This window comes from Pseudochaenichthys georgianus, chromosome 24, assembly GCF_902827115.2.
Source record: "Pseudochaenichthys georgianus chromosome 24, fPseGeo1.2, whole genome shotgun sequence".
NCBI classification, from domain to species: Eukaryota; Metazoa; Chordata; class Actinopteri; order Perciformes; family Channichthyidae; genus Pseudochaenichthys; species Pseudochaenichthys georgianus.
This window is the reverse complement of record NC_047526.1, coordinates 30,595,883-30,613,514: the sequence shown is the minus strand read 5'-3', so window position 1 is coordinate 30,613,514 and position 17,632 is coordinate 30,595,883. Positions and strand designations below refer to the sequence as shown.

The 17,632-nt window shown below is 44.7% G+C and overlaps 1 protein-coding gene across 1 annotated transcript in view; it reads left to right on the top strand.

Moving 5' to 3' along the window:
• The window catches only part of syne2a (spectrin repeat containing, nuclear envelope 2a), a 125,998-nt gene that overhangs the window by 58,283 nt on the left and 50,083 nt on the right, over nucleotides 1-17,632 (top strand). Inside the window, 25 exon segments of the mRNA XM_071201925.1 lie at nucleotides 465-522; nucleotides 728-823; nucleotides 932-1,033; nucleotides 1,121-1,324; nucleotides 1,900-2,105; nucleotides 2,392-2,499; nucleotides 2,585-2,811; nucleotides 4,496-5,077; nucleotides 5,080-5,240; nucleotides 6,409-6,552; nucleotides 8,191-8,346; nucleotides 8,436-8,677; nucleotides 8,784-10,821; nucleotides 10,905-11,239; nucleotides 11,321-11,465; nucleotides 11,686-11,886; nucleotides 12,186-12,445; nucleotides 12,663-12,813; nucleotides 13,388-13,531; nucleotides 13,628-13,759; nucleotides 14,470-14,652; nucleotides 14,834-14,971; nucleotides 16,099-16,284; nucleotides 17,008-17,130; nucleotides 17,373-17,555. Coding sequence (XP_071058026.1) covers nucleotides 465-522; nucleotides 728-823; nucleotides 932-1,033; nucleotides 1,121-1,324; nucleotides 1,900-2,105; nucleotides 2,392-2,499; nucleotides 2,585-2,811; nucleotides 4,496-5,077; nucleotides 5,080-5,240; nucleotides 6,409-6,552; nucleotides 8,191-8,346; nucleotides 8,436-8,677; nucleotides 8,784-10,821; nucleotides 10,905-11,239; nucleotides 11,321-11,465; nucleotides 11,686-11,886; nucleotides 12,186-12,445; nucleotides 12,663-12,813; nucleotides 13,388-13,531; nucleotides 13,628-13,759; nucleotides 14,470-14,652; nucleotides 14,834-14,971; nucleotides 16,099-16,284; nucleotides 17,008-17,130; nucleotides 17,373-17,555 — 6,505 coding nt within the window.

Below are 17,632 nucleotides of genomic sequence, written 5' to 3'. Positions count from 1 at the left end.
CATTGAAACCTAACGTGCAAATAAAGTGAAATCAAGATAGATGTTTCGTGGCTCTGGTTCTTCCTAACCCTGACCCTGACCCTAACCCTGACCCTGTGTGTGTGTGTGTTTATATGTGTGTGTGTGTGTGTGTGTGTGTGTGTGTGTGTGTGTGTGTGTGTGTGTGTGGTGTCTCAGGTCCAGGACACTAAATCAGAGCTGATCGGCCTGGGGGGACGGTATAGAGGAGGTCCGCAGCGTCTGCAGGCAGCTTCACACTCATCTGCGTCAGATCCCAGAATGCACCATGATCCCATTTGAGGACGAAGCGGATGCTCTCATGGACCGCGGCTGGATGTGAGTTCCAGTGACTTTTCGTTTTTTGAAAGGCTGATGTTAAATTATGATTTTCAAAATGATCCATCACAGAATCATCTTTCAATTCTCTTGCAGATTATTCATTATTTGATGTCCTGTTATTAAAGCAAGATTGACTACACAAATAGTTTGTCCCGCACTGTTTATCTGCTGCTGCTCTCATGTGTAAAGTAAAGCGTCCTAGTAGACTGTTTGCCATCATTCATTGCAATTATTGAATGTCTAAGGTCTTCTGTTGAGTCGGGTTGTGTGTTGTAAGATCGGTGCTAGCATTCATTTCAAATACAATTCTTGCAGATATCAGAGAGAACAGATTCCCACCTGGAAAGCCTGCCTCGGGGCTTGACTCTGTGGGATGGGGTCCCTGCAGCTGGGGGAGGAGGTGGAGAGGTGGACGGCTAATAAACTAGCAGCATTTGCCGAGTGTCCGTCCTTTCAGACAGAAGAAGACATCAGTGCCTTGCAGGTAGACGGCGTCCCTTATTCGTTCTGTAATACTCAGGTTTGGACCCAATTATTAGCAAGACTCCTTGTTTGCTTCAAACATTGATCTTCTCCCCCTGACTGTCTCCAGAATGAGATTGTGACCCAAGAGGAGAATATGGAGCATTTCCACCAAAGAGCCACGGAGATTCAGGCCCTGCTTCAAAGCACAGAGCCCCCTCTGGAGCTTCAGGTACAGCTTCTGATATAATGCTTACAGACACAGTTGATCGGATCGAGTTCGAACACGTCTCTCGATTGTTTCTCTTGTCTCCGGTAGGTGGTGGAGACGCAGATGAGGAAGAAGACAGAGCAGCTGCAGGAGCTTGTTTCTGAAGCGGAGGACGTTTACAGGCAGATGGTGGCTGCCAAGGGACAAATCACCGTCAGGATGGCAGAGTGCTTCAGCGCCCTCCAGAACATCCAGCACTCCCTGCTCACTCTCACCGGTGCAGATGTAGCAGCGGTCCTCGCCAAACTTAAGGTTAAAGAAGTTTGTATGTGTTGATAAGTGTACTACCCACTTGAACAATGTATGTCATTTAAAAAAAAAAGTTACTATGTATAAAATCAAAACTATTTAAGAAAGCTATGCCATTATGAATCTACACCAGTGCTTCTCAAAGTGTGGTCCGCGGACCACTGGTGGTCCGTGAGCACCCCCTAGTGGTCCGTGAGTATATTGGTAACATTTCACATTTGAAATACATAAATAAATAAAAGTTTTCCGCACTCTCGCGGGAATATCTCCACAATGAAGCGAGCTTAAGTTTAAGTTGTAATTGCATGATATAGCCCAGCGCAACACCTTCATCACACATGTTTCCACTTGTTTGTACCATTTGCAGGCGATTTGTAATCTGTTCTAGAAAACGATGTGTTTTTGGATATTTTTGGAGTTAGGTGGTCCGCGAGTGTTTTGTGTTGGTTAAGTGGTCCTTGGTATGAAAAAGTTTGAGAAACACTGATCTACACATAGTGGAGTACAACGCTAGCTTTTTAGTAGACTTAATAGCTTTAAAATGCTTATCACCATCAATATCTTATGTTTCTCTACAGGATCTGCTGTTTGAGCTCCAGGCGCAGGACGAGCAGGCGGAGAGTGTGCAGGAGGATCTGAATGTTATGGCCTCCATAGCGAGTCCGGTCATTCTGCAGAGTCTGTCTGCAGACGGGGTGCAGCTGCAGGAGAGAGTCAGAAACACCCAGCAGCTCTTCTCTGAGGCGGAAGAGCAGACTGTGAGGAATATCCAGGATCTGGACAGGTAACCTTCATGTGGTGTAAAGCTTTGTCTAAAGCTACTTGGTTACATAACTGTATTTTGAAATGTGTTTATCGTGAATTTGTATCAAGACACAACGAAATCAAAACCAGACATAGTAGCTAACGAGGATATTTTGATATATGGCCAATTCTTACACTCTAACCAGACGTATTTTAGAAACTCAACTTGTGTTGTACGAGTCTGTGGCGGTACCACTTCTCATGGTTACAGCACATGTGAGTCTGTGTCATGTGAATGCCTGCATTACACGGTGTGTGTGTTCTAGGCTGCAAAGGGAGAGTGAGCATATACGACAGTGGTTGGAGGGCGCTGAGGAAAAAGCAGCGAAAGACGAGGATCTAAGTGTCCTGCAGGAGGAAGCGCTTCAACAAAGGTAAGCTTTGTTTTCTGATTCCACATGATAAGGTTTCCCCCTCTAATAATAACTGAGCATCAACTCTGCACTGTTTTCCCTGCAGGGTGAGGACAGAGGAGCTCAATCAGCTCGTGTCCTCCTTGCAGAGCAGCAACCTTCAGCAGTGTGCTGTGGTGGAGCAGAGCAGGAGACTGCTCCATCAATACCACAACTTCCTTCAGGGCTCCACGGAGGAGCAGAGCTCTCTGAGCAGGGAGGACTTTCAGACTCCTCTGAAGTCCACTCAACCCTCCGATGGAGATCTGAGAGGAACTGTTGATTCTCCGCTTGGTGAAAACCTCTCCACCAAGAGTCCGGTAAAGTTTCATCCAATAAGAACATATTATTACATTATTACAGACTGAGGTGCCCCATTTTTTGGACATTCTACAAAAAGGCAAAACTTATTATGTTATCTTAACTATCTTTGTTTTCATGTACCGTACTTTTCGGACTATAAAGCGCACCTGCATATAAGCCGCAGCAGCTAAATTGTCCGTCTGTCTTGCTCTCGTTCTGTCTCTCGGTTCCACTTTTACTTTGGCGCGCTACCTGTCTCACTCTTTTCCGGCCTCCAGCTTTTCCTGCTGTAGCCCGCCGCTTAAAGGTGGCGGGCGCGGACCGGTCGTAGAGCCCATAGGGTTAAAGGTGGTTAATTTTACCTTTAAAATCCATAGATTTAGGAGGTCCCCTAGTGGCCGTTAGCTGTACAAAAGAAATGGGGGGAAAAGTCGCGGCTTATAGTCCGAAAAGTACGATAGTTTTTAAGTGGCATTTGTTATAGCAGTGCGTATTGTTATACAGAGGGTGTGGCAGTGTTCTGTGGTTTATTTACTTTCACATTTGTTTACACTTCTTTAATAAGGAGTGCCCATGTGTCGTTGGTAAACAGGTTTTGTAATGATGGATTAGTTTGGATAAATCAAAATAGATATTCATCAACACGCAGATCATTGTGATTGTGTTTTAACAGTTATCATATAATATCATATTGTAGATAATTGATCAGAGTGGCATTAGAATGCAAACCTTAAAAATCCAGTTGTATGAAACTAATATTCAACCAATCTTCACTTTTTTGTGCTAAAATTAACTTTGAAATCAATTGAAATGAACACATTTGGAACATGTCAGGTCGGGTCAATGAACGGAGACTTCTGATTCGTTGTAGAAAGTCTCTGAAATCTTACACAGTATACACGCCCTCTGAGTGACGCTTGGTGTGTCTTAAATGTCCACAGGGTGTGTGTCCCCAGCCTCGAGGAAGTTGTTTGTAATGAGGAACAGCTTGGCAGTCCCTGCAGGCTGTCAATCATAAACTGACATCCCTGCAGGACAAGATGTCCGCCTGTCAAGCTCAGAAAGAAAGCTCCGCTGCTCTGATCACTGATGCACCGGCTCTGGAGGTGAGGTCCATTAAGTCACCTGACTTTGTGAATGACGAACAAGCTACATTTTTATTTCACATTCTTTAGGTATTAAAACAATGACAATGTGAAGATGATTGAGGGTTTTCCCACATTAAGCCATCTGTATTGTATGTCTATTTATCTGTGTTTATCTGTCATTTTTTAGGCTTTGTTACATGAAGTAACCGACGTAGAAAAATACCTTTCACAAATTGCAACACTCAAGGACACCATTCCAGCCATGTCTACAGCTGAGGCCCGGGCCAGCCTCTCACAGGAAATCAGCAACCTGCACAACCACCAGAGGGCGCTAGACAGCAGCATCAGAGAAAAACTGGCACTGCTCACAGAAAACTCACTTCCTGCTCACAACAAGACTTTTAACTCGCCAATGAGAACATTGAACCATTGCAGACTATCTTAACCCAGGACTCACAATGTCCAGCTATTGCAAAGACACTTCGGAAGAAATCAAATCAACACACTGTGTCACAACTCTAGTTGGATCCCAAGCGACAGAACTGGACCACTTCCCCCTTTCTACCCCTCAGTCTGACATCTAGCAGCACAGTCGGTTACAGATGCTCAAGCACACGAGACGCAGTTAGGTGTGACACAGAAGAAAGTGTTTACCATAGTGCTGGACATGGAGATGCCTGACTTCCAGCCACCGGACAACGTACACATGTCAAGTACTCTTGAGAATAAATCCAGAGTCTCTTCAACATTAGATGAGACAGACTTGAACATCCATTATCTAAAGAGACATGCATTAATTGAGCCTCAAGTGGAGGACACCCTGACCCCAATCGTGTTAAAGGAAAGGGAGGACTCTAAAGGTGCCAAAGTATCATGCAAAGGAAAGTCACAAGCCAATCCATTCATGCAACATGAGGTGTTGAGTCCCTCCAAATCATGCGGTGTTGTGACTGAATGTGAGCTCACAGGTGCACATGCAGCAAGAACAACATGTCCGGATGTGAAACAAGAAGACATGACAACATTGTGTCTCGTCGAGAAGCAAACAATGAACTCAGTCTCGTCCGCGGTGGAGGGAGAAGCCTTGCCTGACACGCAAGCGCCTGCTGCAGACACGAAACAGCTGACTGCTGCTGACACTGCTCAGAGCACAGGTACAGGACGGTGTGAGGGGGAGAGGGAGGGAACACGGGGGGAGAGACGAAACCTGAACTACCCCAGGCCAAAGCTTTGGAAGTGCCAAGAAGACGATGCAAAGCGAGGCTGCTGTTTGAAGGAAGTGGATGGAAGGTACCGGCATCGCTGGAGGACACAGAGGGGACACGGGGACAGGTAGATGTCATATTCAACGTTTTTTACGAGCCACGAAACCTGTGTAGCGCACATTATCACGTGAGGGCGATTACAGCGGCTTTCCATGACCGCAGCTTTATCAACGCAGCAGCTAATGGTTGTTTTAACCCCTCCCACATACAAGTACACATTAGTCTGTGTGATAAATCCTGATGAATCACAGGTGTATGAATGTGATTATTCAATTTGTATAATTCTCGAGTATTCCCCCCCCCTGCTGATTGATAGTGGGCACTCGATATCTGCAGAGACAGTTCGGTAACCTCAAGCCAAAGTGCTCAAAGGAATTTCTCAGAGGGACATCCTGTCATTATTGTGCGTAATGGCAGGGACCCTTCCCTTTGAAAGAACAGACATTTCTTTCCTCCAGGATCGATGTTGAGGGTCCTAAAATATTCCCCCAAACATTTGTTATTAAGAAACCATACATTTAGTTTCCCTAATTTCACTGCTGATTAGATTTATTGCAATGGGGTGTTTGAACAGCAGTCTCACGCTTCCCTATTAAAGTGATCAGGATTCAGAGCACAGTTACAATAAAATATACATTTAAAATAATACCAATAATTTGAGTTCACTTATTCTTCATTTATTCTGCTGATTATCCAATTCTAAATAAATACGATTGACTTGATATTAACATTGCTCAAGATTTAACCGGAAATATTAAAGTACATATTTTCATAATTTGTACCTCCATGAACGTCAACTAACAGTTGGTACATTGGTCATATTCACCTAAATATTGACACTGCTTTTGAGAAGCAGACGGTATCACATTTATACCTTTTGCTCTTTTCCCCTGAGCAAATCAAATCCTCCTCCCGCTCTACCTGAACCCTCCTCTCAGACACACTGTGGTCATGCCTAAAGTATTTCCCAGGACACCTCCCCGTTGTAGATACCGTGCTGCTTGTGTCGTGTTTCGTAGCCCGTCCTGTCTATCAGAGTTCTAAAATATCACTTGTATCTTTAGAGAAACAGGGGAGGAAAACTTGGTGATCCTCCCTCGGGGCAGACTGCTCCCACCCAGGCACATTCTTCTGTTAACTGCACTGACTCGCCGAGCTACATTGTAATATTTACCACTGCGGACAAACACATGGAAGCAGGGGGCTAACATGAGACACTGTCTTCTGTGTCATAGCTGCAGATGGAGGACAGCATGGAGCCTGAGAGGACAGCTGGGGGGGCGACAGGTGAATCACCAGAGTCCTTCAAACCCAAGTCCACCTTGCAGGATGTTTTGTCAGAGACCCAGAGCTTGGTGGAAAAAAGCAACATAATAAACGTGAGTATTCACTTTTTTTCTTTTCCTTTTTGTCACGGCTTGTTGCACACGTCTCCGAGTTACAGCTACTGGAGGCTTGTTATGTTGCTCAACTGTCTGTCAATAAAGTGATTTGTTGAAGTCAGATCTTATGTGTACCGTACTTTTCGGACTATAAAGCGCACCTGCATATAAGCCGCAGCAGCTAAATTGTCCGTCTGTCTTGCTCTCGTTCTGTCTCTCGGTTCCATTTTTACTTTGGCGCGCTACCTGTCTCACTCTTTTCCGGCCTCCAGCTTTTCCTGCTGGAGCCCGCCGCTTAAAGGTGGCGGGCGCGGACCGGTCATAGAGCCCATAGAGCAGGGGTGTCAAACTCAATATCATCGCGGGCCACATTAGAATTATGGTTGCACTCAAAGGGCCGGTGGTAACTTTAATACTATATAAATATACATAGATAAATATATATATAATATATATAAAATAATGTATTATTTAACAATATTTCCTCTGCATTGGATTATTATTGGATAGGGTAATAATTCATTATTAACTACGTCTGAAAGCAGAAGACAAGTAATTGCAAGTCTCTTCGGTGCACATCTCACAAAATGAGATGCATTGTGGGACATGTAGTTTATGGGCAACGTGCTCCTGTATAGCGGCATGTAACCTTATAATAAACGTGTTATATTCTTTGCGAGCTCTTGTGGGCCACATACAATGAAGTGGCGGGCCGGATTTGGCCCCCGGGCCTTAAGTTTGACACCCCTGCCATAGAGTTAAAGGTGGTTAATTTGACCTCTAAAATCCATAGATTTAGGAGGTTCCCTAGTGGCCGTTAGCTGTACAAAAAAAATGGGGAAAAAAGTTGCGGCTTATAGTCCGAAAAGTACGGTATATAAAATATATCTGAATTGATTTGGTTTTAGAAGTTTGTGTGAAAAACAGGTTATTTTGTTAGGTTAGCGGCACTGGTGTGTTTCCTGTAGTTGCACACATTACCTGTAATAAGCATAACAATGAAATTCCTCATTTAGTTTTTAAGCATTTGAGTTTCTGATTTTCAACATAGCTGCAAATCAAAAGTGTCCAGACAGGCCAAGAAGTGTTATCTGGAAACAGGGGACAGATAAGAGCGGCAGTGTTATGATGGATGATTGTGTATATTCCCTTGATGCTTCTGACTCGAAGGTCCACAGGATGGACCAACGAGCTACAATAACTTCCTGCAGGGTCATAAGTGGGAATAATTACTCACAAAATACACAGTCAGTACGGGATACACAGTCTCTCCCTTACACTAACACAGGTTGACTCGTTTTTTGATGCCAAGTGTGATAGTGTTTAATTTTAGATGACAAGTATAACCTTAAAAAGAGAGAACTTAAAGTAAATCAAACAATCTAAGCTGGAAACAGAAAATATATGACTTTTATTATCATTTGAATGACTTTCAAAGCTATAACACAAAACATGTCCTAGTTACAGTTTTCATATATGAGGATGGTTAGATGTATACATACATGGATTATAACGTTTTCTACACCATAAAATCAAAATCAATCATGAAAATATTCTGTAGATTAACTAGCATACATTGTTTTACACTTTTTCTTCGTGAATAACTTGCCAAATATTTCCTGTTTGTGATCATAGCGCGACCCACACATTGATTTGAATTGGTACCTGAAGTCCTCTCCTGGTGAGCCAGAGATCCGACTGGTACGAACTGTTCAAAAGGTCCTGGCATGCCGCTATCAACCAGCACGACTCGATGTCCACACGATGACCAAACAGCTGCAGGAGGCAGAGGTATGGCACGTCTGTTAAGCCCTTTTCCTCGTTTATTTCTAGATAAAGAATCACGTGATCTTATCTGATGTCTGTTCTCTCCGCTGTAGGACTACAGGTGCCGTGTGCAGGAGCAAGTTGCTACGATGAAAAGCATGCGCAGTGCGGGTATGTGCGACCCAGAAGCCCTGAAAAGAGTGGAGGGGCAGTGGAGCGCTGCCCTGCTCGACGCCTCGGCCACAGTGCAGGTCAAAGCCGCTCAGCTGGACCAGGTCCAACAGTACCACAGGCAGATGAGGATCGCCAGAGCTTTCCTGGAGGTTGTAGCAGCTGAGAAGGACAAGATGGCCTTGTGAGTAATTGTTTGATGTACAAGTGAGCATTAACTCTGCATCCAATCCTGTTTGTTTGTGTACCGCTTACAATACATTTTCTTTTGTTGTGTTTTGTCCCTTCAGAGGCTCTCTGGGTAGCAGTGCCCTTCAAGCGGACAGACTCAACGCCCTGCTTCAAACCATGGTGAAGAAAAGAGACATAATGGAAGAGCTCCTCCAGTTGAGTAGACAATTTTCGGTCCATTTGAGCGACGCCGAGAGTTCGGGTGCTCTTTCAGCCCAGCTCGGAGATGTCCAGGAGGAATGGAAGCTTTTAGAAGGAAGCATCCAAAGAGCTCTTCAACATGCCTCAAGCTCCACCTCGCAGTCCTCGCTTGTATTACAAGAGGCCGAACAGCTCAAAGCCAAGCTGGAAGCGCTTGGGGAATCCAGCTTTCAAAGCCATGACAACAAAAGCGCTTTAGAAGTTGTTTGCCTGACAACAGACCTCAAACTGTACAACCAGCTTTATGTGCACTTACAGTACCAGGCAGACGCTCTCGTCCATTTCTCTCTGGGTCAGAAAGAGAAGGATGAAATCAAACGTAGTCTTCAGGAACTAGGGTCTTTGCTAAGTGTCACCAAAAGCAAGCTTGGCACTTCCTCAACCAGCAGTGGCGACGTTTCCTCCGCTAAAATCAGCAAGCAACTACAAGACTTGATCATTGGGGCCAAGCAGGCAGAAAACCACATCTCCATCGGGAAGAAGTTAGCCCTTTTCCCCGAGGAGGCCCGTATTCAGATTGTCGAGATGAAGAAATTTCAGACTGATATTTGGTTCCGAAGGTCCAAGATGCAGGTGGAAGTGGAGCAGATTAAAGAGACACTCTCTGATAAGGAAAAGGACGAAAGTGACCAAGAGTTAAAGACGATAGAAGACCTCTATGAAGCCATCGCTGACAGCTTGGATCATGTTCTCGACACCATGAAGAAGAGTCTGCAGGAGAGGGAGAAACTGTTGAGCCAGCTCGCTAGCATGGAAGCCTGGCTAGCACAAACACATGCCGAAAGAGACTCCTGCACCCAGGTTGAGAATGTTTCAAAAGCCGACATCAGGAAGCTGGAGAGCAAGCTGACAAGTCATACACTAGCCACAGTGGAGATAGAGAGCCAACTTAAAGACGTAGAAGTAATGGCCGACAGTTACGGGGACATCGCTGTCGGGTTGAGTCCAGGAGAGAGCCGCTACCTCGCCAACAGGATGTCAGGACTCCGCACGGAGTTAGAGGGATTGCTAGCCCATGAAAAGGCAGCCTGCTGGGAACTAGAAGAGCTGATTCACGAGCGAACCACTTCGGATGAAGAGCTGTCAACTATCCAGGCTAGCTTAAAGCAGATATCCACAGATTTGGAGCAGCAACGATTCCCTTTGACGCAGGAAACCCTTACGACATGCGCACATTTGAAGCACATGCTAATGGAGCATCAGTGTCAAGTACAGGAGCTGCAGCACTGTCAGGAGGCCAGGAGATGTTCGCTGCTGTGCACCGTTGGCGAACTGCAAGACCGGTGCAAAGCTCTCAGTATTAATGCCATTGAGCAAGACAAATATCTGCACCTCAGGAGGCAAATGGAGGAGTCCAGGGACATCGCCGAGGAGCAAATCCAGCGTGCCAAAGATAAGACGATCAGTGTGGGTGAGAGGGTCAGACTCTGCCAGACACTCTTGGTTGAACTTCCCCTGGTGAAGACGCAGTGTCAGGAAGCGGCCGACCAGCTGGAGGCCGTAGCTCCGGAGTTGTACCCGTCTGAGTCTGATTCAGAGAAGCAGAGGATCCGCAGCACCGTGGACACGTTGGTCTCCTGGGAGCATTCGGTCGCCGGTGATATCGAAAACCTCGAGGCCAAGCTTCTGCCAGGGCTGCGGTTCTCCTCCGAGCTTCCCGCCTTGATAGAGCTCTTCCTGACGACGCGGGACGAGTCGCAGCGAGCCGAACCGGTAACTCCAGATGAGAAAGCCATAGATATTGCACTCAGAAGGAACTGGATTATTTGGAGGAATATGGAGTCTGGGGTGAGGGTGTTGGGAGGCCTGGGGCGGAAAGAAAAAGTGAACCTGAAGAGCTACACGGAACTGTACTCTCTTCGGGAGGCAGCCATGCAAGAGTGCCACTTAAGAATGGTAAGCTTGCATCCATTGAAAATCATACTTTTGTGTTTTTGTTTCTCTAAACTGTGCTTGATCGTGTGCCATGTATCCGACAGGAGAGTTTATGCCAGGCGAGAGAATCCTTGAAAGATTACCAGTGGGCGGCACAGGGAGCAATAGGCTTCCTTCATAATGCAGAGGCCACTTTCCTATCGGCTCCTGGAGGCTTTCTGGACTGCACTGAGGAGCAACGGCAGACTCACCAGGCTCTGGAGGCTCTGGAGGACGGATTTCAGGCTCACATCTGCCACCTTGTGGAGCTGGTGCCCCAACAGCCCTGCCTGTCCCGCCCCAAGACGGAGCAGCTCCACATCTACATCCTCAGTCAGCTGTTGGTGGGACGAGCCATACTGGAGGCCCAAGCTCAGCTCAGGCTGGAGTCCTTGCAGAGGTAATGCTCTTGATTCGTAGAAGTGTGTCATTACGTCTCCGTTTTTCTAAGTAAAACAACTTAAAGACACTTTTCTCACAGGTGTGAAATTAGACAGCTGAGCCACAGAAAGTGCCATGAAGACATACGTCAGCGCCTCTCAGGATTCGGAGCCAAGCTTTCAGAATGTGCTGCAGAACAAGTCACGTCATATGACAAATGTGTGGCCCAACAAAGAGAAGCAAAGGTAGGTTTGATGCAGTTGTATAATTATATTTGTCTACATAGTGGATCGTCTCAAACCTCGCACTACATAGATTTACAACATATAACATTTCAAAATACAGCACTTTTTATGACCAAATACCAGCAATACCAAAAAAGCGGACTATTTTCCATTAGCTATAATAGCACCCCTTGCCACCCAGCCTTTTTACATCGTCACTTCATTTCATCCCTACGCACAGCTCTTGATGGAAGGTCTCCGCAGCCTGGCAGGGAAGATAGAAGAGCTGAGAGCCGGCTGTCCGATGCAGGGCTGTGGAGTGGGAAAGGACGGCGAGCTTGGCGCCCTCTGGAGGCACTGGGTGTCATTACGCCGTGAGGTCGGCCTCCTCATGGCGCACACAGAACAGAAAGGAGAGGAATGGAAGGACATTACTACAAGTGTGAGTTCTAGCTACGACGTTTTTATTTTGAAGCATTTGTATACTAACATGACCTAATGCACCTTAATATAAATGAAAGTGAAATTCAACATGTTTTTCATGTGGGCGCGCTTACATAAATGAAACTTTCTATTAGAGCCCGTCTCAACATTCCCACTTCACTTAGAAAAGGTTTACTATTTTAAGTGCCTTTCAATATTTTCTTAGACAACATTGAGTTATTGCTGCAAAACAAACCCAAACTACGTATAGGATATATATATATAAATATATTGAGGATTAAATTCAATTTTCTACAGATGGAGCAGTGTTGCAGCTCTTTGGCCGGTCTCCAGGCTGACGTTCCTGACTCCTCCTCTGTGAACTTCACTGCGGAGGAGCCTCTGGAGCTCCTGGCCCAGGCGGAGATGCACCAGACCGGGCTGGAGCAGGAGCAGCAGGCCTTAGCCTCCCTGGAGCACCGACTGGAGCACGCACTCAGCCTATCCAGCTCCCAGGTGCCCATCAGCCCTGGACCTGTGGGCAAAACACTGGTGAAGATCCAAGAGAATGTCAGGAGGTGGGGTTTGTTCAACACACATGTGGATAGTACTCACTTGTTGATGTCAGAGATACACGTGCTTTTATCACATGGCAATACTTATTGATGTATAATGTTGTGTTTTTATAATTGTTATGCTACGACGTTTGTATTTTGTGTTTGCTTTGTACAGCCCTTCGAGGCATTTCTTGTGATTTGGGGCTATATAATACATTTTGATTTGATGTATCCACAGCTTGAAGGAGAGAAACCTGCTGGTGGTCGCTGCAGCAACGGCAGAGGAGAAAGAGAGAGAGCGCGTCCAGGAGGAGATAGGAGAGGTGGCCCAACACATGTTGGCTCTTCTTCCCTCGCTGGATGACTGTTCGAATCCCAGCAGACAACAGGTCAGACACTTTTTCTGTGCGTTGGAGTGCAAGCTTGACATTGGGGTATAAGATGTTTGAGTGACTCAAAAGCAAAAAATATGACATTTTAATTTGAGCAAAAATATTGAACTAGAGAGATGTAACGTCTTTCAATGTATTTTAATTGCATATGTCTGTTATGATGAAATGGATGCAGTTCTTAAAATTAAATAAAGTACAATTTTAATGTATGTAAGATCAATTCTTAAATGTCAGGAACTGCTTTGAAGTGTCGGTGAGAAATGTACATTTTGTTCACAGGCCTTTTTTGTCAAATCCACATGTAGCTTCCATAATTAGATTTAAGGCCATTAGTGGTCTTTTCAAGTGGACATTGGTCTCAATACTGTCTTACAGTAACGGTTTAATGCCTGATCACTTTTTCAGAGCATAGTTAACTTGTTAGGGGCTGCTTTAAGCTTACATTCAACCTTTAACAGGAACATTATTTAAACAAATTTGGAGGAAAGCTTAACTTTTGACCCTGCCTTTCTCTATGTTTTATATTTCCTGACCTTCTGAATTGTATTCTCTTGCATTTCAACTCTCACAGGAGCTCAGACAGGATTTGTCCTCCCAGAAAACCAAACTCCAGTCTATCACGGCCGGTGTGCAGAGCCGGTACGCTGAGATACCGGCTGATATCAGCAGACGGTTACAAGAAGTTCAGCTGTCGATTCAAAGAGAAGAGGAGAAGGTAAATGGCACCAGGAATTAATTTGCTATTAATGTCCCGTGAACTATTTCCTACAAAAACACTGAACGTCTTAATGTGCGCATGGTCATTCCACAGCTCATGGAGACGAGCGACCCAGTCCGTAAGCTGGCTAGAGAAGCAGCGGGGTTAGGATCTAGTCTGGAGAAAGTGAATGTGTTACTGGAGCAAAAGAGTCCAACAGTCAAAGAAGCTCAGAATGTGCTCAAGGTAAGTTACTGTATATAAACCTGTTTTATTTTAGAGCTGAAACATGTTTTCAGATTCTTCATAAATGTCTTGAGTGTGTATTAAAGGTGGGGTAGGTAAGTTTCAGAAACCGGCTCGAGATACACTTTTTGTTATATTCCATGGAATGCTCTTAACATCCCGATAGCAATGAATATCTGAAGTGCTTTGACAACAAATCCATACAAAAATGTCGTCTGTAGAAGCCGTAATACTGTAAAAAGTACGCCTACCTGCCTGCCAGCCTTCCATCGGGGCACAAACTTATCTCGTGCCCTCATTGGTCATGTGCGCGTTCGTGTGTGTTGGAGGAGGGGCTCTGTGAGGAAGTGGCAGATTTTCTCCGGTTGTGTATTTTCAAATTCTAGCGATCTCGAGCCGGTTTCTCAAACTTACCTACCCCACCTTTAATGTATCTTTTTAAATCAATCTTTATCATTTGATAAAATACCACTATTCTTTTTTTATCTGAACAGTTATCACAACTCACCCTCTAACAGTACCGTTAGCTTTGTTAGCTATTGTGTAAATGTGTGCAGACAAGATGAAACTGCAGTGTAGGAAGCTTGCAAAAGAAACTGACCACTAACACAATGACAGATAATCACAGGACACGACTACATTCAGTCTGCTTACTTCTAATAAAGTGAAATAAAACACTTCTAACAATAATTACATGGTCCCTCCTGCAGCATGCCTGGGATATGCTGGACGCCTGGCACAGCCGCCTGATGCTGCTGGAGAGCGAGGTGCAGGATCTTGCAGAGGAGGATCCGGATCAAACCCACCTGCTGTTTGACCAACTCACCCAACCACTGCAGCTGTACCAAAACACAGTGCAGAGGACCGAGCAACGCACCGCCTTCCTCAACAAGGTCAGACATACTGTGGTATATTTATTTAGGTATTTCATGCAGAAAAAGTGGGGATGTGAAGTCACACCAACCACAGGAATCACGACTTATGAAGTAGTTAAAATGCACACAAATGTACAATATGGAAATGTTTACAAAGCTTCAATTATGCTTCCTTATATGTTCTGTGCTCCTTTGTCAGATCCCGGCCTGTCTGCAGGAGTTTGAAGACATTCTGTACAGCGCCACCTGCTGGTTAGAAGAGGCCCAGTCATGGCTCAGTTCTCCCTGCTCCTTCACTACAGCCAGAGGCCTCCAGAACCATGCAAACTCGCTGCAGGTCAGTCACAGCTCGTATCGTGCAAAACACACAAAAAACCAGACCAGACATTTCCACGTTTCTTTTTTTTACATTTTATCAACAGTTACAAACCATCTTACATTTTACATTTTTGGGGGAAATTCGACAAAACAAATAACACAAATCACGCATACAGACAAACGAACATGAAGAGACAGAAACACAACCACAATGAAACTGTGTGAAAGGGGGGTTACATTACAAATAGAGTTTTTAGTTGAAGTCCGATCTATACGGTTTTACAAACTCAATCCATCCCTTCCAACACTTGTCAAATGTGTCTTGAGCCTCAGAGCAAATGTACATTTTTCCATATCAAAAATCTCGTCCATCACATTAACACTAGAACCGCCAACGGGTCAATTTTACCCGCAGCTGTTTTTTGATTGTATGTAACTTTTCAATACAGTTTTCAAGTCTCCCAGTCCGTGACCTTTCCTGAAAGTGTGTTAGGTAGCACCCTCTGTTGTTAAAAATTGTCAATATGAAGTTGGAAAAAAATGCCATTTATACCTATATCCGCCAGCGGGTAATATTTACCTCATAGAAAATGCAGCGTAAACATGACGTGTTGCTATAGCAACGCCTTTTGTCTACTGCGGTTCCTTATAGAGGGATAGATAGATAGATTGATAGAGATAGAGAGATAGATAGTTATAGATAGATATAGAGAGATTTGTACCTAAACAAAACACAAGTCTAACACCAAGCGTTTAAATCAGCACTGGTAGTGATATTTTATACTTCATGCTATTTGCACAAACTATATCATTTGAAAAGCTGAGAGTCCACAGATTATATTGGTATAAGTTTCATCCCTGTGCGATCAAAACTCACTGTTCTGTATGATAAATAAAAGAACATTGTACCTTGAAAATCAATAGCGGGTACATTTGACCCGGTGGCGGTTTTAGGTATCCAGCGACCTCTGGCGGTTCTAGTGTTAAACCAGTCTGCTAGAGTAGGTGGTACTTGGCCTAACCACTTTTTCGTTATGGCATTATTTTAAACATGTACATTTGACATGTTGTGGCGTCCTACCCAGGTACAGTATTTCCACATGTTTCATGTTGGTGACGACAATCATTTAAAATCCTGTACTGCAGCTTGTGCTGGACGACTCTGAGAGGATCCGACACACCCTGCAGAACTTCAGGCCGGCCCTGGAGGAGATCTCTGCTGTGTGCGACATCAGCGCCCACGAGGAGAGGGTGAACCACAATGACCAACAAGTCCACAAAATGCAGTGCAGGATCCTGGAGCCGCTGGACCAGCTGCTGCAGACTGCGGTGGTAAGATTTCATATTCAAGATTCAAAGGTTTTATTGTCATGTGCACAAAGCTACAGTTTAGAAATGGCAATGCAATTCTTCTGACCTGAGCTCCTCCAACAATGCAACATATAGAATAAAATGATATGTTACTTGCTAGACGCTAGTGACTTACATACTCAATACTGTGGGCAAACCCACAGAGGAGCAATTTGGGGTGAAGTGTCTTGCCCAGGGACACAACGACATGCTGACTGCAGTGGGGTTTGAACCTGCACTAACGCACTATCCACTGCGCCACACGCCTCCTTACAAATACAAAAATACAAAATAAAAAGTAGTGCAAAAAGTCTTTATACATGTCAATAGAATATGGGATATGTACAAGAACAGAGTATGAAATTAAATAATGTAAATGTAGACTAAATTAAATACGGATTTATTAATGAGAAGGATTTCAGGGTGTAAGAGACCAACACTGGCATTGAGCTTACTGTAATAGCTACTTCAGTTGAGGCAGATTCACAGACTAAAGTGTGGCCAAATGTTGAGATCTAATATGAAGCTGATTAAACAGATGGGAAGAGGAAAAGACATGTCATCAGTTACACTTCGAAAATGCTTTGCCTTTTATCGACAAGACAGTTTTCGAGGCCTCAAGGTGTAGCATGTGAGCAACTTGATAACACACTTGATAATTATGAGAGACTGTTCTTATGTAATGCCTGGCAATCTTTCCTTCAGGTGGTGGAGGCGATAGAAGCAGAGCTTAAGACCATGGAGAAGAACGTCCCGAAGATCCAAGCAATTTTATCCTCTGTGGACAACTCCGACATAACTCTGACGGAGCATCTCCAAAACCGACAGGTATCAATGCCCCTAATACAGCATAAGATCTAAGTCTGTCTCAATGATACAAATAGTTTAAGAACATCAGTTAGACTCGACCCATATGAGGTCCCCCAACTTGCCAAGTAAACACATTTTTGTAATGAGAAAATGGTGAAGTGAATTCTGCATTTTAATTTTTTTAAACAAAGGTATCTTTTGAATACAAGATGACTGTAAGTTTTAAACCAAATGTAACCTTTTTCTGTTTGAACCTGCAGGTGATCCTGGCCAATATGCGGTCGATGCGGAGGACGTTGGAGGAGATGGAGACATGCAAAGGAGAGCTTCCCCTCCCACGGGGAGCGGGGGGGAGCCTGCTGGTTTTCTCCAGAGCCAGACATCTGCTGCAGCCGCTGGAGGAGCTCGAACATCTCACCCAGCAGCAAGTCGCTCTGCTGGAGGTACCGCAGGAAGTCTGAATGTCTGTACACATAGTCAAATCATTGATTTGATTTGCGACTGTAGAAAAGTATAGGTT